The sequence below is a fragment of the Cryptomeria japonica genome, chromosome 5, assembly GCF_030272615.1.
Source record: "Cryptomeria japonica chromosome 5, Sugi_1.0, whole genome shotgun sequence".
NCBI lineage: Eukaryota > Viridiplantae > Streptophyta > Pinopsida > Cupressales > Cupressaceae > Cryptomeria > Cryptomeria japonica.
Window position 1 is genome coordinate 125599192 of NC_081409.1, and position 21744 is coordinate 125620935.

The following is a 21744-nucleotide window of genomic DNA, read 5'->3' on the forward strand; positions in this document are numbered from 1 at the left end:
GTGTACGACTCACCCTTGTGAGTAAGCTTGTCCAAGGGGTGGGATATTTGTGCAAAGTTTTTTATGAACCTCCTATAGTAGCCGATATGGCCCAGGAAGGACTTTACCCCAGTGACATCCTGTTGTGACCATTTCACACATCGCCCCATTGCAAATGGGGACCCCTGCTTTTTGCTTTCTAGGGTTTGTTGTCTAGGTCTTTTAGGGTTTTGTCTGTTAGCCTTTAACTTTCGAGTGTCGCCAAGGGGATCACCTGGATAGCAGGTTCTGCTTGAGTGAGGTCAAGTTGATGAGTGATGAAGTCTGGAATGTCCTGATCCTGAAATTTGGCTAAGTCTGGAATGTCCTGATCCTGAAATTTGACTAAGTCTGGAAAACTGAAAATCCTCCAAAAACTAAATTTTGCAATATAGCTCCTGGAGGTCTGAAATCACTCTCAAACATCTTGAAAGTATATATGGAATATAACTTAAAGTATAATAACTTATACTTAAATGTTATATTCCATAAAATGATCTTGACGGAGAGTTCAAAAGTCAAATTTTGCTCCTGACCCTTCTAAAGGGTCCAAAGTGAATTTCGCACCTGACCCTTCCAAAGGGTCCAGAGCGAAATTCCCTAATATGCAATTTTTCCTTCAAAGTTTTGATGAGTTAACCCAGTGATGGAAGGAAATGGACCCTGGGGATTGCCTTGCAGGAGTTCAACGATCATATTAAGGTGAATTTTGGCCTAGAATGAAAAAATCGCTCTTGACCCTTCCAGAGGGTCCAGGGCGAAATTCACATTTTCACCTAATTTCCTCATAAAAAATTGAAATGCAAGACTTGATTAGGTCAAAACAAGCATAAGCTCGCCTTCCGGGAGATTTTGGAGTGAAAGAAATGAGATATTCAAAGACCTAATTGGAAAAATCGCTCCTGACCCTTCCAAAGGGTCCAGGGCGAAAATATCAAAAAATCTATCATTCAATCTTGTTTGATTGAGTCTAAGGCAAATTGCAAGATTGAGAATACAAAGACATGGAAATTTGCAAATATTGGTTGAGAAAATTTCAATTTTATCAAGTGAGCAAGTCTAGACAAGGGGTTCAAACCATCACTTTGGATATTTTGATGCTTAAGGAGGAAACGAGTTTCATTAAGTCTTGATCAAACCTTAATATTCCTAAGCTAGCCCACAATTTTCACTAAATTTGCCAAATTCAAGACATTTGGGAAGCTAAATCAAGTTTGCATGAATTAAGGCCTTTATAATTTAATTAACTAATTTCCAAGCCTTAAAACAAATGAAAAAAACCCACCTTTGAAGCCTTGGAATTAATTTTAAAACTTAAAAAATCAAGGTGAGCGCTCAAAATTCATTTGTTTGCTTTTACAAGCAAGTCGGCCTCCTTCTAAAAGGGATTTTATTTTATTTTTGTTTATTTGCTAGGTCGGCCTCATGGTTGATTAGGGTGAGCGCCCTATATAAGAGAGGAGTGTTGTAGCATTTTCAAATCATTCATTCATTATTCCTCTCATGCGAATTTCAAGAGCAGATTGGAGCGAATTTCTTGCTAAGATTGGAGGCTAATTTCCAGAAATTGTTGAGTGGTTGGAGGCTAGTGGAAGGCGAAAAGGCTAATTGAGGCATATTTCATCCAAAAGAAGGCCGGAAATTCAATCTTTTTCCAGCAAATTTTGAGCTTCTTTCTTCCATTTTTTCAAGGTTCATAGTTAAGCATTCAAAGAGGAGGTTTCAAATAACCACCCAAAGCCAGAGGATCTATTACTTAGCACACTCTCAACAAAGAAGATCGGGCAAGGACAAGGGCGACCTCCTCCCGTCTAGCATCGACAAGGACGGCCTTCTTCGGTCAAGCATCATCAGGAATAACCTCTTCCAATCTAGCATTCCAAGGCGAGGTACATCATCATCCTGCACATCAAAGACAAAAGAAGTCAGAGCAAGGGTTCATTGAAGAAGCAGATAGTTTCGGATGAATTAATTAAAACTAGCTTCTCATCATCATCAAATTGGATATCTACCAAGTTGCAAGTGTTAGACAAGGTGGCATCCTAGTCATCACTCCTCCAGTCGGGTTGTTCCACCTCAGCATGTCCAGATTCAATGTACCTGACTCATTAAAGGTGGCACAAACTTCGATGTACCTACCCCAGCTATCCATTGGTTGAATATTCCAGGGAAGACATGTGTCCAATTAATACAATTATTTCATTGGTCAGAATTGAGTTTGTTGAAACAAACCCTAATTAGGGTTTCCATTGTAGAATCTTGGCCATTGATCTCAAATTGATCTTAGCCATTGAATTGTATTAAGGGCACTATATAAGCCCCGACTCTTCATTTGTAAAGGCTAAGAGAAAGTAGTTAGTGAATAGTGGAAAAATAGTGGGTAAATAGTTAGTGAATAGTCAGTTAATAGTATAGCAATTAGAGTAGAGTAGAGAGAGAAGGCAAAGATTGTTGCCAAGATGTTGTAAAAGACTTGTAAAACTTCATTGAAGAAATGGTGAAATCTATGGGTCGATTCAACAATTTGCATGGTCTCTATACTTCTCAGTTTTGATTTCATGTTATTGGATGAGTGGAAGAAATGTGTTTGATTGAAGGTGAAATTCGTATATCCATACTACTAGTAGTTTGTTGATTGCAGACTTGCCTTGTGTAGTCAATTGGAATCATTCAGCTTAAGCTTAACTTCAATTGTCGCTTCTTCATTGATATGCATCAGCTTGATGGTGTCTATGCCTGTAGTGATGATCTGAACATCATAAAGCTTTCCTCCGAAGATCGCACTAACCTTGTGGAGATGGTCCTGGGATGTCAAAACAAGACTTAGTTAGAATTTCATCAAAGATCATTCATTGCTCCTACATTCTTAGTGTCAGAATTAGATCCTTTCCTCGACCTCGTCCTTTTTCCTTTTTTTAAAATCTAAGCCAGTAAAATCTTGTGATTCTAGCAAATCAGACGTTTAGGTCGTCAAGTGTAAGTCCCCTTGTGATTCCAGCAAAATCACATCATACCACAGAGAGCTTATCCACGCGTAGAGATCTTACATACAGAACCTTGGAGTTACTCCGACTGATCCTTCAGCGAGATCTTCAGCAGTCGGGAACTTTGTTCAAGAGAGGATAAGATACTTCGGTATTTTATTCTGTGTTCACATGTGCATAAAAAACACATCAACACATCTGTAGGAGGCTCCATCTCCACGATCACCCGTATTTTGTCTGGGTTCGTCTTCAGACCTGCTTTGCATACGATGTGCCCAAGCAATTTGCCTTGTGGCACCATAAATCGACATTTTTTTGGATTAAGGGCCAGCCGTGCCCTTTGACATCTCTCCATGCACTCTCTGAGGGCTACCAAATACTTATCTTGCCCGCTATAGATGGACCAGTCGTCGAGGAAGGCTTTAAAATTGCCTACCGACATCTTGTCAAATATGTGTAGTATAATTCGCTGGAATGTTGCAGGTGCATTGCATAGGCCGAATGGCATCCGGTTGTATGCATAGACACCATCTTCGACTAGGAAGGTGGTCTTCAGTTTATCTTCCTGGGCGATTGAGATCTGGTTAGATCTGAAGAATCCATCCATAAACGAGTGCATCTCATGGCCGGCCACCTCCTCCAGTATGCTGTCCGTAAACGGGATTGGGAAGGGGTCTTTAATCGTAACTGCATTGAGACACCAGAAGTCCACACAAATCCTTATTTGGTTAGCCTCTTTAATGAAATGACTATGGGCGACACCCATTTACTTGTCTGTACTTTGAAAATGATACCGGCCTCTAGCATTTTTTCTATCTCTTCGTTCACCCGCGCTGCATAGTTGCGGTTCATCGCTCCGGGTACCAATGGGATGCGGTGCACGCACAGTTCGGGAGGTACCCCCTTCAGGTCTTTATACGTCCATGCGAAGACGTCTTTAAACTCCAGAAATATTTTGAAGGCCGTTGCCTTTAGCACGAGATCCCAGTCATCCCCGACTAATATATTCCGTGGGTCCTCCTCCTTTCCCAGGTTTGTTGCCTTCAGCTTGGACTCTTCAAATTGAATTGGCTTGTCTTTCTCGAACTGATGTGTGGGTGCCTCGTCCACTCGGGCTTCCCCCTCCTTATATTCTCTATATTCCAAAGGGAAGACCTCCTTATCAGCGGGCTCCTCTATCTGCAGCATGTTGCATTGAAAAAGTTCGTAATCCTCCATTTGCCAATGGAAGAGCCCATTGAGTGAGCACACCTTGTCTTTAGAACATTCCTCCAATTTGAGTACCCCTTCATTGTTTGGCTCCATCGCGTTCTTGCCTTTGCTTTCGTCGGAACCCCATTCCCATTTATTAGAGTCCTCTGAGTCCAAGTCGGAAGAGGCGAGCTCTTCGCCAACATCTTGGGTCCGTAGGTCAATGATATATTTCCGCTATCCCTTCTCCACGGAGAGTGTATTTTTCTTCCAGTTATGGTTCACCCTCGCGGTGATCAACCACACTCTCCCCAAGATGGCATCATAGCCTTTCTTTTTCGAGGGAATAACTACAAAATCTAACAGGAAGGGTTGCGTACCAATTGTCACTTGCTGGGCCATCAATAGGCCCAGTGGCTTGATGCCGTGTTGGTCGGCTCCCACCAGATTGAATGTGGGTGGCCATAGAGTGGGCTTCCCCAGCCTCTTCCATGTCTCTTCTGGTAGTACATTCACGCCAGAATCCCTGTCCACAATGGTGTCCTTCAGAATGGTCCCAAGGATGCCCATTTCTACCACAGTTGGGTGTCTACCACTGTTCAAGGCTAGTAACATTAGGTCAGTCGAAGGGCTGATAGGAACCTCCACCTGCAGTGCACTCGAAGGTGCGTGTGCGGTGCTTTGCACATTACTGAGGATGGCAGTCCTCAAATGTGGCATGGAGTCTAGAAGGTCTTTTACCTTTATCGGCACCTCCATTTGCAAGACTTGCCCAATGATATTCTTTTCCGCTTTTAGGCGGGTTGAGGGACTCATCATCTCTGTGTTCTTCCGTCCTTCTGCTGCCTTCTCCCGTTCAATGTCAGTCTTCGCCTCCCGCAATCTCTTCTTCTCTGTGCGGGGGTCGGGATACGTTGCCTTCTTCGCCTGCGCACGAGTGATTGCCAATACTTCTTTGTCTTCGCCCATCTTCTCAATATTGAGCAGATTCACCCCCGACTTAGGACAGTTTGTGTCATCGTGATCACCTGGGCCGCACCATCTACATAGGCTCTAGGGGGTTTCAATATTCTGGCACTCCTGAGCGAAGTGCCCCCATTGGTTGCAGGCCCGACATTGAATTATTGGCCGTCCCTTAGCGTCATACAGTATTCTGCTCCGATTGTTGTTGTTGTTGTTGTTGTTGCCTCTCCCTCCTCTTCGGTTACCTCTATAACCACCGGATGATGCAGTGGCGTCAGCTTGCGGCTGGGCAGAGCCCGCTGTTGCGGACAGTGAGGGTTGCTCTTGCGTGAAGAATACTTGGTTCCCTTTTGTTTTCATGTTGTACGGACACTCTTTGACGACGTGTCCCAACATTTGGCAAATTTCGCAGAATGCCTTCTTCGGGTAGGTGCCTTTTGTGTGGCCTTCTTCCTTACATTCCGTGCACCACATGTCTTCGTTTTTACTCGTGCTTCCTTTCATGTTCTTAAATTCCTTCATCATACGGTGCATATCCTTTTGAAGAGCTTGCACCTTCTTACTTGATGATTCATCACTGCTGCTTTCTCCCGAGGACTCCTCTTCTGCAGAGGACTTGTCCTATTTCTTCCGCGATGTTTTGCCTTCACTTTCTAAATCCATCGCGCGGTTGTATGCGTCATCGTATGAGGTGGGCGGTACAATTTTCATCTTTCTCCGCAGGGATGATCGCAACCCTTCCACGAACCATCTCTTCTTTAGTCCGTCAGCCGGCTAGTTCTCCATCTTCCCTAGTAACTCCTTTAACCGTCAGCTGTATGTTCGCACTGTCTCGTGCTTTCCTTGCTTTGTGCTTAATATCTCCGCCACAATCTCATTATCATCTCGAAGGAGTCGAAACTTTGTCTCGAAAGCTTTCTGTAGGTCATCCCATGTTCCCACCTTTGCTTTATCCACATTAGAGTACCAATCAATGGCTACCCCTCTCAGGGTGGCAGGGAACTGCACCACCCAATCCGCTTTGTCAACCACCTCATTGGCTGACCATATTGTCTCACACGTACGACAGTGTTGTACGGGGTCATCTTTGCCATCTTCGTTGAATCTGGGCAACTTCTGTTTGCCCGCCATCACGCTTCTTACCTTCGGCGCACCTTGCCCTCCGGAACCTCCAAGGTTCATACCTCCCGAGATCGGCCCTCCAGGTCCACTACTGCCAGGTACTCCGGAAACTGGTCCGCTAGGTCCCACTAGACTGCCTTGACTACCAGGGATGGCTGAGCCCGACCTGAACAGATTGCTTTTGCTACCGTGCCCCTGTGTCCTCCCGACACCTTCGGCTGCACCAGTATCTCCTACTTCTCTGGTCTCGGTTTCGGTCTCCTTTTCCTTCCTGGTCTCGACCTCTCGTCTGAATGGTGTGTACGGTTCTACCGTACTCCCGTCCCCAATTTCTTCCAACGTGAGGGAAAGGTCTCCCAGTTGCTTCCGTGTGGCTTCAATTAAATTCGAGACTTGGCCCTTGCCTCGCCATTTTTGTTGTTCCTTCCGCTTAGTTCCTCTGCGATTCCCTTTAACCGTCTCCTACGTTCAGCTTGTTGTTCGATAATCAATGCTCATTGGGCTTTTTCAACCTCTTCCACATATTCCTTTTTACTTTTGTCCTTATTTAATAGATAGGGCATCAATTCTAATTCCGCTTGATGAAACAAAATATCACTTTTAAAACAAGAACACCTTCTTATTAATTCATTCTCCTGTATACAATGTATGTTAACGTAATTCCAATGACAGTGTTCTTCTTTATTTCTCCATTCGCAATTCAGGGATTGTTTGTCCTTCGTCTGGTTTCATCACGCTCCTCTTCCTCTCGTCGACACCTCTCTTCGTACTGCCGCAAGATCTGTTGACGACGGGTTTCGCGATAGGTTTCCTCTCGGCGGTTCTGGAGAGCAAGAAATGCTTGAGCCAACAACTTGGGAAGGTTGGTCATCAACTGGTTCACTGCAAGGCTCACTGATAGGGCAGACCACACAACACTTTCGGGCACGTCTTCTTGCGTGGCTTCCCTTCGTACGTGGGTTTCAATTGCTGCGTGAAGGATGCATCGGAAGTCCACTGTTAGTGTTCTCTCTCCGTCGAACAATTCTTCCGGCTCTTCTCCCTCAGGGGTGCTTGTCCCTTCATCCAGGGGTTGGCCCATTATCGTTGTGCCATACGGGTTACTCCCATTCCCAGGTTTGAAATCGGCAATGGTGCCAAATGTTTGCCTCACTGGGTAAACAGAAAGAGTACATAAGTAATGCAGAAATGAACAATGCAAGTACAAGATGAATACAAGAATAAGCTTTCCATTAATGACTCAGAATGCACCCAATGTCCATAGTATTATCTGTCGTAAACATCACATCCTTCAATACCTGCAGGTAGTACAATATATAACAGTCGAAGGGGTGCGACACAACCGTCACGACTCCAACTCCCTACCCGTCGGCTACTAACTACTAACAAATAACATTACTACCAAAACATAAGATATACATATTTCCCGACAACACATTGCAAGTGATAAACATTGAGTCAATATTTTCATTTTTTAGTTTTATTTTCCTTAAGAAAAATTTGTATTGTTTGTTCATATCATATATTTTCTTTCTACATTCATAGCAAGATTGACCAATTTTTTTCACCAGTGGTATTGAATATGAGATTCATCATACTTGTGAGCTTCACATGCATGAGTATAGCTGCTACCCCCTTCCTCTTACACTCGCTTCATGGAATATACACTTGTTTCATCCTCCTTAATTGAAATTACTTGATCTTCCTTCTTTTAAATCCTTTTCCTTATATGCCTTTGTTGCTTCCTCTTGATGAATCTCCTTGATGGAAATTCGTCATTTTCCCCTTTTCTTTAAATGAAAATTGCCATTTAAAAGCATGCTGAAGTGAGGAATTGACTATTCTATTTGTATGCGGGTAAAGCGGGTCAATGAAACTTAAAAAGTGAAAAATGTGGTCTCAAAGAGGCTTACTCTCACACCCACAGGACTTCTTGGTGCAAGTTATGGAGTCATGAAGAATGAGTCAACTTCCCAAGGTTGGTTCCATGGTTCTCTATCTCACAAGGTCCTTCAAGCCAATGTCTTTGCTCTCAGATCACTGAGCAAAGTGGCTTAGGGATGACAAATGCAAGAACGAGGGATGCTTATGATTGATTTAATTATGGAAATGCATCCTATCTATGCATGATTCTACAAATGCAATAAACTAGATTATAAGATGACAAGATTAGTAGCAATACTATCCTAACATGATATACTAGTTTATGAGTTAAGCTAATGATAAAGGAAATAGTCTAAAATGTTTATTAGATTAATTCCTATTACAAAGAGAAGCTAGATGTGCTAATAAAATTGAGCATAAATGAGATACTAAAAGCTTGCATGGATGCTAAAATGGAGGAATGAGAGCTCTATTTATAGTAAAAATAGGGCAATGGATGGCCAGGATTGAAAGAGTTAATCAAGGGTCAAGTTTGAAAGTTGTCAATCCATGTTTACAATTTTCACCAATGAAATGGTGACAATTGTCAACATAAGGCTGGTTGAGAGGAGAGGTAGGAAGCATTATATGCTTGAGAAGACCTCATGGTTACCCTAGGAGGTAAGGGTTAAGGTTAGGTTAGGGTAATCCATTGGATAAAGCTTTTACCCAAGAGGTAAACTCTTGTGCAAAGGATAAAGGAATAACCATGGTCAAACCAATAAATGCTTGATGAGGCCATTGGGTTATATGGAGGTTAAGTTTAAGGGTTAAAGTCCTGAACCATGGGTGCAAGTGGAATTAACCATAAATGGTCATGTAAGAGCCATTAGTGGTTTGGAAGACTTTAGGGGTTAATTTGTTGAACACACAAAGCATTAAATGCTTTTCAAAGACTTTGGAGTCTTTGAGAAGTGACTCCAAGTTGCTTAGGAATGTGACAATAATTAGGGGATGGATTAGGTTAATTGATTAGGATTAGATAGGTTCTAGAAGAATTTAGAAAGGGGATTTAGGATGCAAGTGGGAGATGTAGGATTTTGCAAGTGGGTGAGGGAAAATAGAATTAAAATAAATTGTTTTATTTCAATTTGGTTGTAATTTGGGAAATTGAATAAATTAGATTTATTCAATTTGGGGTGAACTATTAATTAAATGTAAATTTAATTAAAAAGTTAGAAGAAGGGATTTAATTAAATGATTTATTCAATTAAAGGATGTAAAAGGTTCTAGTGATTGTAACTAAATAAATTGAATAATTTACTTAATTAAATAGAGGAATGTGGGCGATTTAATTAAATTAGATTTAACTAAATAGAGGAATGAACATAAAATATTCATTTAGGAATATGGTCATTTTTATACGTCTACACTATTCAACCTTTGTTTATGTGTTTGCAAAGAGCCCATAAGCTCATCTTAGCTTTTGTAGATTTTAAGACTGCTCAATAGCAACAACAATGGGATCAACTCTTGTTGGTAAACTCCTCAAAATCTTCCCTACAATCCTTTGGTCCTCCATGGTCTTGCCATGTTTACGTAGTTCATCACACCCATTGCATGGGTAAAGTAGTTATTCATAGCCTTAAATTCTTTCATTTGAAGTTTTGGAAATTCCCTTTCCAGCATTTGCAATCTCATAATCTTCACTTTCCTAGTTCCTTGGTAGGCATTTTGATAGCTTTTCCAAGCTTGTTTAGATTTAGTATGTAATGTCCCCACTTTGAAACAAAATTTAATAATAAATAATATCAATAAAATTAAAATACAAAAGAATAAAAATATAATTTAAATTAAAATATAAAAGAATATATTTATGATATTGCTATCAGGATTCAACTGTGTAGTTTTTGAGTCAAACTCATTGACCCATGTTTCATGAGTAGTGGTTCACAAGAACCCATCTCTCATGAGAATGAATGGTCCACTTAGCACACATTGCATCTAGGTGATGCTCATAGAGGTGAAGCATTGGGCCTTCTCGGGAGGTCACCCATCCCAGTACTACTCCAACTCAAGTGTGCTTAACCACGGAGTTTCCTCCAAGGTTAAACCCACTTAGCTTGCAACCCCATTTGCAAAACCTTCAGCAAGTGGATAACCTTTACACCTTCCCTAGCTGTGGCATCCTTCATGCCTCTCTCTATTCTCCCTTCCTTCCATCCACCTCCATCTTCCCTCCATTTTCAATCATCTTCTTCCATCCTCCATCTTTCCTCCGTCCTACATTTTCTAATCCTATCCCTTCTTTATCCCCTCATTATCTTCATCCTCCACATCCCTTATGCCTCCCTTTCCACCTCACTTCCTATCATTCCTATCTTCCATCTACCTTTCACATCCACATCCCTTAACCTCCTTCACATTTCTTACATCCCATCCTAACCCTTTACCTAACACTGCCCTTCCATCTCCTGCATCCTATCCTAAACTTTCACCTCATACCCCTTTACCCTTACTTCACCTACCTAACCTCCATCCCATCCTTCACACCCTTTTTACCTCCCATTTTTCACTACCTTTTACCTCCCAACTTCCATCCTATCCTAACCTATCTTTTCACCCCCCATATCCTTCATTCCCCAACATATCCTAAAATTCATTCACTATCCCCTTATAGCCCATCCCATCCTTTACTACCCTTATACCTCCGACATCATCCTACCTTATATCTCCCCAACTTCCATTTTACACCCACTGACACTCATCCTTATTTCTCTCTTTTTACCCCCCAGTCCATCCTTCTTACCATATCCTTGCCTTCCTTACCTCTCTCACCCCAACACCTTTCCCACCGACCTTCCTTACTTCCTATCCACTACGGCACCTTCCTTCTTACGACATCCGTCTCTCCCTTCCCATCGCGACACATCCCCTTTCTACATCCGACACCCCTATCTTCCTCGTGACACATGCTTCCTTGCCACATCCTTAACACACTCTACACCGTGACACCTTCCTTTCACCACATCCCTTACTTCCTCCTCACCATGACATATTACTTCTTCACATCCCCATCACCTCTTCCACCGCGACACATGCTCTTTCACCAACCTTCCGCACTACTCTTCCACAGCGACACATGCTCTTTAACCAACCTTCCACACTACTCTTCCACCGCGGCATATATTTCCCTTCACATCCAAGACACCCCCCTTTCTTGTGGACATCCCTCTCCACTTCTCCATCACGACATGTTAAACTTTTTTCCAAGCATCTAATGTGCATGAAAGAAAAGTCTTAGCGGCAGCAAGGATGTAAAGAAGGCCCACTCAAAGAGGAGACCGATCACAAATTAAAAAAATCAAAAAACCTCGTTAGGCATATAAGAGTTTGGCACCAGCAAGGATGAAAGAGGGGCCCACTATTAAAAGAAGTATCTCATTTAAAAGATGAGACTGATCACAATTTTGAACCCCAGAATTCACGATAATAATGTAACAAAAGCCAATGTGAACCAAAAGACAAAGCGTATTGAACTTAACCAAAAGGCAGGGAAAGGTCAAACTGTTAAAAAACTTGAAAATAAAATAAAACATTTTATATGCTAGACCAAGCTGGCTTAGGATGAATATGAAAAGATGCAACTTCTAGCCTTAAACGCCTATATAAAAGAGGTGTTTCATATCATTTCAACATCATTCAATAAGTGATTTCGATCAGACCTTTGGTGAACATAAAATCAGACTCAGAATCAGATGCTTCTAGACAACAAAATGCATTTCCAGATTTGAAAAGGGGCTTTCACACCTAATTGATAAGGTTTTGATATGATAAGGGTGCGTTGGATTAAGTCCATTTTATTATTTCATCAATATGATTCAATATGTTTTCTTTTTTAGGTTTGATTGGGGAATCATAGCGAGGAATGAGGATGCACATTCAAGATTACATCAAGATGGGATGCAATACAAGGGGCTACTCCACAAAGTTAATGGTCTCCAACATGAGGAGCTTACAACACCAGGGTGTTCAAATGAAGATCAGGGTAGCTCCAAGACATCTTTGACATAAAGGACAAAGGGAAATCAATCATCTCAAGAAAAGGAACATTCCAACATTCATCATCATCGCAAGATGAGGATCAAACTCATGAACTAAGGGAAGATCTGATATATATATATATATATATATATCACGAGGTTACCAGGAGACAGGGGTACTTGGGTACTTCGGAGACGGGTACTGGTACCGGTACGACAAATTTTCAAAAATAGGAGACGGGGGTGCTTGGAAACGGCAAATTACTTTTTTAATATAATTTTATAATTTTTAGTAAATATCATAAGTCATAACATCGAATTTTGAAAACAAGAATAGTGGAAAAGTTTAACAAATCAATATTAACTTTCAAGTTTAAATACACATATGTCAAATGTCATTGTGTCAAAAAGACTAAAAAGTTCAAAACTCACACTCAAAGAAACGGGACTCGGACTCGGCTCGGACTCGGCAAGGCCGACTCGGACTCGGACTCGGGACTCAGTGTCAGACTCGGCTCCAGACTCGGTTGGACTTGGGAAAGTGAAAAACTTAAGAAATTTAGAGATTTTTAAAGATTTAAAACTTGTTTCAGGCACCCTTTATTGAATACACCTTAAAGACACAATAACAACATCAAACTCGGCTCATTTGATTACATACACAAGTATACATCAATCACATAAGCATAAACGCAAATTGTAGCTGAAGGAAATAACAAACATAGATATATAAATATTGTCAAATGTATACAATATTACAAAACTCATGGAATAAAAAATCCATGTCATCATATGATCATCATCAAATGTTTCATACAAATACCAAAGGTAAATACAACTACAAGCCTATGGCTCAGAGGAGCCTTCACCCTTTGGCCTCGGCCCCCTACGAAGGCGTCTAAGGTAGGTCCTGGATGATTCGACAGCCATAGCCGCTCCCCGTGACACCATGCCATGCTCATCAACATTAGGAACATCTGTGTCACTATCTGCCTCTGAATCTCCTGTCTGTGCTTGTGCACTCCGCTCCTCCTCTGCCATGGTTACAGTCTCAGCCTCTATATCTACCTGGTCGATCCAATCAGTGTCAGACTCGGAGCTTAAATTTTCCCTACTTCTATTGACGCAGTTTCCCCCCATATTTTTTGACGGGGGTTTGGGGGCAGCGCCCCTTGCGAGGCCAAAACATCTTATTATTTAATAAAGGTGTCGGGTGTTTTTTTTCTATTCACTGACATGTTGTAACCCTAATTTTTCTCATTCTCAGGTGAAGGTTGTAGTGAACAAAGACGATACCATTCATTTAAAAAAAACTTTTTAAAATGTATTTTTTTGGTCATTTTACTAACCTCAACCAGTAGCCGAGTTTGGGGCTTGGGACTCGCCGAGTTTGGCGAGTTTGAGCCAAACTCGCCAACTCGGTGATTTGCTCGCCAGACTCGGACGAGTCCGAGTCCGAGCCCCAGAGACTCGGCGAGCATGACTCGAACTCGGACTCGCCGAGTTTAGGTGAGTCCGGGCGAGTCCCGTTTCTATGTTCACACTACATATTTGATAAAATTTTACGAATACTTAGTATTCACTATTAAGTATTAAGTTATTAACACTTTTATAACAAAATTTAAAAGAATTAAATTTTTTATAATAACATATAAATAGAATAAATTAAAATTATAAACCATAAATGCTAATTAAAATTATAACAAAAATTGATTCATTAACTATTAAATTATTAATAGTACTTATTAAAAACAAAATAAAAAATATTTGAAGTTTCAAACAAAATCGAAAATGAAAAATAAAAAAACTGAAGAAATCTGGGCACTTACTTGAGTTGAAACCTGCCGGTGCCCACTTGTTTTGCGTTGCACCTGCACCTGTTCAGCTGGCTGTGACACTCGTCTGTGCTGCAATTTAGTTTTTCCGTCGATTCTTTTTGTGCTGCGATTTAGGTTTTCTGTTTTATGGCTTTGAATGGTGTTTAAAAAAATCATCGGGTGTTTTAAGTTTTAAGTCAATGAAAAAGGCTGCGTGTTTTAGGTTTTCGTTCGGCCATTTTTCGTCACGCCGCGTTGCGTCGGGGTTTTTTTTAAAATTTCTTTATTATTTTTTGTGACAGGAGACGCCACATATTTTTATGGGAGACGTAGGAGACGTCTCTCCAACGCACCCACCTCTGAGAGGCGCTTCCAGAGACGTCTGGGAGATGAGAGACATGTCCCAGTCTCTGAGACGTGTCCTAGGGGTCTTGAGATGCGTCTCCTGGTAACGCTGATATATCACAAAAGTCTACATCAACATGGGGAGTTCCACTTGTCTAGGATAAAGGGTCAAGTTCTAGAAGAATTCACCAAAGCAAAGAATTTTCGACATCAAAAGGGCTTGAAAGAAGATTTCAGTAGGGATGATCAAGCATACACAATGGAGATGAGAGGAAAATGTTTACAATCTTGGATTTCCTCCGGAAACCCAAGAACCATTGTTAGTACTCTAAGGTAAAGGATTTCAAAACAATTTGGAATCGAACTTATCAAGAAGTGAACCAATTTAGGATTCTCGAACAAAAGGATGGAAATGCAAGTGTGATCAAGTCATAAGAGTTAATCAAAGTTAGAAGATTAGCTTGAACAAAATGATATAATTTGAGAACATGCCTTCATCATCATTGCTGAAGCTTGAGATGTTGAGTATCAAGACTCAAGAGATATTGCCCCAGGCATCAACATTCATTCATGATAGAGTATCAAGTCTACAATGCAAATTGAGGTGGCATCCCAGTCATTGTTCAACGAATCAAAAGGTTCGAAGTCAAGATGTCCAGATGCAATGCATTTGACTTATCCCATGGAGACACAAAGTTCAATGTACCTACCCTCATCATCTATTGGTTGAAATTCAAAGGAGAACATGTGTCATATAAAATGTAATTTTCTCATTGGTCAAAGGGTGTTGTTTTAAAAAACCCTAATTAGGGTTTTATTGTAAGATTTTGGCTATTGATTTGAAAATCAATCCGAGCCATCAAATTGTATTGAGAGCACTATAAAAAGCTCAAACTTCTCATTTGTAAGGGTTAATGTTAGAAAAGTAGAAGAATAGATAGATTAGAAGTTAGAAGTTGGAATAGAGTAGGAGAAGGAGAAATTGTTGCTAAGACTTGTAAATGGAAGTACTCTTTTCATTGAAGATATGGTGAAATGTGTTGTTTCAACAAGTTACATGATTTCTACTTCTCATTTGCTTTCATGTTGATTAGATGAATGAAAGGAATTGTGAATGATTAATAGTGAAATTCGTTCATCCACGCCACTAGCTTTTTGCTGATTGTAAGTTTGCCTTGTGTGGTCAATTGGAATATGAATCGAACTTAACTTCAATTATTTCTCGTCCATTGGTATGCGTTGCCTTGATGGTATTGATGTTGATGGTAGTAATTTGAACATCTATAACTATACTCTAGAAGATTGCACTAGCTTTGTGGAGTTGTTCATTGATGTCAAAGCAAAGTCTAGTCGAGTCTCGCCAAGTCATCCACTACATCCTACTTTCTTAGGATTAGATTAGACTCTCTAAACCCTTTCCTTTTGATCTTTCTTTGTTAGATGAGTTAGTCCCACTTTCCAACAACGTCTAAGTATTCAAGCATTCATGTACAATGTAAGTCCCTTTTGTGATTCCAACATTATCACATCAACCATTGAGCTTATCCACAAGTCAAGACCTGACGTTTTGTAACCTTGGAGTTGTCTCATTTGATCGTGAAGCATAGCATTTGAGAGACTTTGTTCAAGAGAGGATAAGATACGTTGGTATTTTATTCTGTGTTCAATTGTGCATAAAAACACATTGACAGGTGGGTAGATAGAAAGAAGTGTCTAAGCTAGATTTACAGAGAATAGTTGCAAAATATTAGCATGTTTATGTAACTGATTCAATCATTTTTGAGTATTAATGAATACAGTGTAGACTTGTCTCCTATTTGTACTTTCAATTTCATATGAATCAATATATCGAGCATATTTTGATTTGTCATTGCAGTTTCCTTGTAATTGTGTGATGTGCCTATGGGTTTGTTTTAATGAAAGAATTAAATTTTGTTTGCACATTGCAATGAAGTTGAAGGGATAATTAGGATATGTAAGTAGAACTTTGTATTGGTCTATAGAGACACATTAATGTAATGCGTAAGTGTTGAAGTTTAAATGATTATAGTTAAATCTGTTATATGGATGTGTTTATGATTTGCATCTTGACTCCATCTCCCTAGGATTTAGGCACCGATCTATTTGAGAGCCTACACAATTTTTAGAATCAAATTCAAAATTCAAAATTTCTTTTAATATCTTGTTCTTTAGATTAGTTTTAGTTTAGGGTTTAATCCTAATTGATGAGTTAATGATAATAAACCAAGAGTGCAGCCACACTTAAGATATTTCATCTTTCCTCGGTATATTTTCATTGGGATTCATTCGCTATATATGCAATATTTGCAACAATTTGTGCTAGAACTTTAAATATTGCAAGGTTCACCCGCCTAGGTTTAGCAAAGCCTGAAGTGCAGGAGAAATCAATCAATCTTTGATTGATTCTCGTTTGTTGGCCATTGATCCAAGGATTTGTTGATTGGAATTGGCTATCCCATAGGATATCCTTGGGCAATGAGATGGAAACACCAACTATATATTTGGTGGATTCAGGGCCACTAGTTCCATAATTTAAATTTCTCTTTGTAATCATTTGTAGCATAAAGCAACAAACAAATCAAGTTTTAATAAAATTTAATTGCATTCATTGACAGTGTGCATACATATTATATAAAAATTACAACAGAATGCTCAAAGGCTGCAAGTTTCAACAAAAAATGGCAAAAGTATAGAAACATACAGCTGTCCCTAATCAACCTCTCTTGATATTGCATCAAGATCGGAGACTAAGTCATTGCCACTATGAGAGGCTGCCTCAGCCTCATCATTGCCTCATGAACCTGTGTATTATCTTTGGGTTCAACATCCCAATGTGCAGTTGGAGTTTGACAATACTCGAGTTTGTTGATCCTAAGTCTATTCCTCTTCACTGACTGGATGAAGCTATATGTAGACTAATTCCTCTATGCAAAATGACACAAATGAGCTCTTTTTTTGGTTTTGAATGTTATAATACGTTTTTAAGGTTTTAGGTTACAAGGCCCCCCCCACATCCCTTTGGTTTTTTTTAAAATGAAATGAAAACTTGCTGGGCTGTAGGGGACGGCTTGCTGTTCCCTGTGCTGTTTTTTGGAATTTCATAAATTTCCTTGGGACATTTCCAAATTTTAAATTTTTTTGGGGATGGTGAGGGGGTGTTTTTGACCAGTCCCTGCATCCTTGAAACATCCCCTGCTAGGGATGTCCCTATTTTGGCCGGGGACATGTTAGTGAGTTACATAGTAAAATTTATGATATTCAAAAAAGTATGGAAGCCCCTATCATGATATAAATTGCAATGAAATTGCTATGGCTGTGCCTAGAAATGATATGGCCAGCATAACAAAGATTATAAAGAAAATTTGAGCTAAATCCAGCCTTTTGAATATTTGACTTTTAATCACATAAGAATAATATTCTGAACTCTGCAAACCATTCAACATAACTAATAGAAACTGAAAATAATTGTAAATGTTCAATACAATGGCACCTTGAATAGAATTACTCACATGAATAGGAGGGTTTCCATCCTTGATCATTTTCCAAAAGGTTATTGTCTTTAGGCAAAAAGATGAACATATTTCAATCTTAGGAGATTGGGGGTTTGATTTGATAAATTGGTAACCCTCTTCAATGCTCAATTCCTTAAATAGCACTTGAGGGGATTATAATATTATTTTTTTTTTTTCTCATTTTCACTCCAAAACTTTAGTTTAAAAGTGTTCAGAAAGTCCTTGTAATTAATATCGCTTTTGGACCCCAAACCTAATGACATTTTATAACTTTTTAATAATAAAATGTAAGTTGTCTTTTAAGAATATGACATAAAGTTACTGTTTAGGACAACTTAAATTATTTCTTTAGCTAAAAAGATGGACATGGTAGGGCATCATCAATAGCTTATAAAATCCAGGAGCCTTCCAATTTTCATAAACCACATCTTAAGAGTTTTGGGTACAAGGAAATCTCCCAGAAGATTAGTAAGTGCTCTTTGCTTTAGCATCCATTGCCTCTATTCCATTTCAGCCATGGGGAAGGAGACTATGGGAGGGGTTTCCGTTTTCAGATAGCACCTATCCTCCTTTATGGCTGGGAAATGGATTTTGATGATTTTTTTCTTTCATGGCTGTATTTTTCTCTTGCAAACTCGTGGTGCTTTTTCTGATTCTACAGATTTGCAATTGTGGCCTAAATTTTGTGATGAATGATTTTGTAAGGAAGTCATTACCTCTACAGATTGAGATTCCTTTCCTTAACGAGCACTTGGCTAACTGGTGAGGTAGCAATTTGGTAGGGTGAGATGCTGTAAATTGTTAAATAAGGAGAGTGGGAGAGCATGGAGAGGTTTGTAGAGCAATCCAAAGGATTGGAATTAAAGGTTTGCATTCCCCGAAGGAAGTACATTCAAAATCCTTAAAAATTGCCTTAAAGATAGTTTAATCTCTAGTCATGCAGATTATTTGATATTAATATCTATAAATTATTTGATAGTAATCTCTATACAATAGGTAATAATCATTATTCTGTTTATTATAAACAGTCCTCGAGTATGTTGAAGGAAGGTGGATTTTTGAAGGTTCTGGACCTGCTGGAGGATTAGGAGAAGATACTGCCAGAGTATACTTTCGAGATGTTCTTCAAGGTCTCATATATCTCCACAATTGTGTAAGTCATTTTCTAGAAAAAAATACACTTCTTACAACATCCATTGTGTACTTGTTCGGGATTGGTGCCATAATTTCCATTTAGATCTTTTCCTAGATTACATTCCCACAGATTGAAATAAAGTGACTTTATAATTTTTTTTATCAGGTTTTCCTTTACAAGCTTTATATACATGTTTTAAAGAGACAGGATACAATTAGCATATGCAGCCTAGAGATAATGTAGCTTTTAAGCAGTTTTTCTTCTAATTTACGAAGTGCCTGATTAAAAAATGTATTGTCTCTATATGAAAAGGTCCTGTTATTACAAAAGAGAAGGTACTTATGTGGCCTCTGACTGAATTATTGAAAGACCTCAAGGAGGCCAGGATTTCACATAAATTGTAAAATATCAAGCACACAGGTTAATTTTTTTGTAAGATTATTTTGGAGCTTCATTTATCTTTCAAGAATGTTTGCATCACAACGTTTGTAAATTAGGCTAATATAGTTTGAACATTCCTGACATAACACCATATATATATGAAATCTTAGTTATGGAGAATGGCTTCAATTTTTCATATGAAGGCTCTTGGAAAAAAATGTTCAATACACATACCACCAAAAAGCTCAAAATATCTCCCATTATTTTTGGAATTAAGCTCTACATTCTCTCTAATTCATGGCACCTCCCATAATAGCATTCCATTTACATGGTTAACTGAAATTGTCAATGGAATTCTATTTATTTGCATTTAAATTGAAAAAAAAAAACGGCAGATTGAACAATGCTAAAATATTCCTAAAAATATGGAAAGAATTGCTATTGATATTTCATACCAAATGTAGTACATGTAGAAATATAAACAAACATAATACATGAATAGAGGACTTGTTTAATCATGCTAGTTACTCTTAATTTCTTGATGAGCATTAAATTGTCAATTAAGTACCACAAATTTGTGAAAAATGAATGTGGATAAGTGTAAAACCAGCAATGTTAGAGGTGTGCCCTAAATTGTTGACCTCTTATTCAAATGTTTACCTTTGCTCTGAAAGATTGAAAATGTTTGTTTTTGGAGAGAGAAGTTGAAAATATAATATTAAAAGCCAGAATTTATAAGAGGAAAACCCAAAATTTTCACTGAAACCAATTTTGAGCAAAGCCCATCCACTTGGTTCAAACTGGCATGACCCCAGCTCCAAGCGGCTGTTTGCTGCAGTCAAATATGGGTTATTCCCAAATTTTGCTACTATGATAGCTCTTTTCTATTAATAAAAGTGCAATTTTTACCAATTTTTTTTTAGTAATTTCAATTTTAGCTACCAAGTTATACAACATTTGACCCTTCCATTTTTTCTGTTTAATTATTTTCTGAGTGCTTACTCATTTTTTCTAGATCTATACATGTAACTAAAAAGGAACGCTTGGTAACTTATAAATTTTTAACAAATAGTCTTCTTTATGAACTATCTTATTCAGATAATAATGCCAAGTGGCTGTTGGCTACGGTTCAACATGGATTATTCCAAAATTTTGCTACTCCGATACCTCTTTTATATAGATAAAGGTTGAATGCAATTTTTCAAATTTTTATTTACTAATTTTCAACTTTGGCTACCATGTTCTATAACATTTGGCCCCTCCATTTTTTCTGTTGAATTATTTTCTAGGCACTTCCTCATTTTTTCTATATCTATACATTTGATTAAAAAGGAAGTCTTGGTAACTTCTGAAAAATAGTCTTCTTTGTGAACTATCTTATTCACGTTAATAATCCCAACAATCCAACAGCATTGCTGTCAAACTTTGTTTTTTATATCTTTTACCAGCCAAGAAGGCCAGAGGATTAACTGAAGGAATATGCCAATTTCGACAGCTTTCAGCATTCACGCACTTTCTGGTCTTGCTTTAAGCAAAACATGCCCTAAACAAGAGGTTTTCTAGATATTATACTTGTTCTTTTTTTAGCTTTAATAGATAACCAAAAAAATCTATGCCCAATGAAGTGCATTAAACTAAGTTCATTTCCATTCATAATGGTATACTAACATTAGCAGTTTCTCCATTTAAATACAAGTTTTACATAGTAAGCACACTCTTATATAGTTGTATAGGGGTGCTTTATGTTGGAAACAAATGTTTGTCATCTAACTTGTAATACCATTTTATTAAACAAAATTTATGTCAAGCTTATATTTGATTACATTTTCTTGATATACTAATTTTTGAATAGTCTTTCAAAATATATTTTTTGAGATTAGCAGTTTTTTAGGGTAATGAAAACTTAAAAAATAACCAATGATGTCTAAAAAAAATCCATTTAGGACATGTATTTCTTAGGATAAGAGTAAAAAAGCGTGTAAGTAATAAAACAAATCAAAATTGATTTTATTTTTAAATAAATTAGTTAAAATGGTTGGTAAACGATATAAGAACAAGGCTTTTCAACATTGTTATTGGATACTTACTATTGGGAATGTGGATAAGATGATATTGAAAATTCCTATTTGTTAGCTTTTAAGTTACCCAACATTCCTTTTTAGTCACATGCGTAAGGAGTAAGGACCTAGGGAAAACAAGGGTGCCCTTGTAAAGTAGTATTGAAAGCAATGAGGGAATCCAAAGGCCATAGAAAAGGGTGGGAAGAGTTGAAAGTTCATATATAAAAAATTGTAAAAATCACATTCCAATAAATTTTATTTTATGCTTTTATTATAGTGTCAAAGAGCT

At 38.6% G+C, this 21744-nt stretch overlaps 1 protein-coding gene across 1 annotated transcript in view; it reads left to right on the forward strand.

The window, feature by feature from the left end:
- LOC131068394 (serine/threonine-protein kinase GRIK1) overlaps positions 1-21744 on the forward strand; it is a 119013-nt gene that overhangs the window by 74678 nt on the left and 22591 nt on the right. The window contains exon 6 of the mRNA XM_058003576.2: positions 18908-19032. Coding sequence (XP_057859559.1) covers positions 18908-19032 — 125 coding nt within the window. The remainder of the gene's footprint in view (positions 1-18907; positions 19033-21744) is intronic.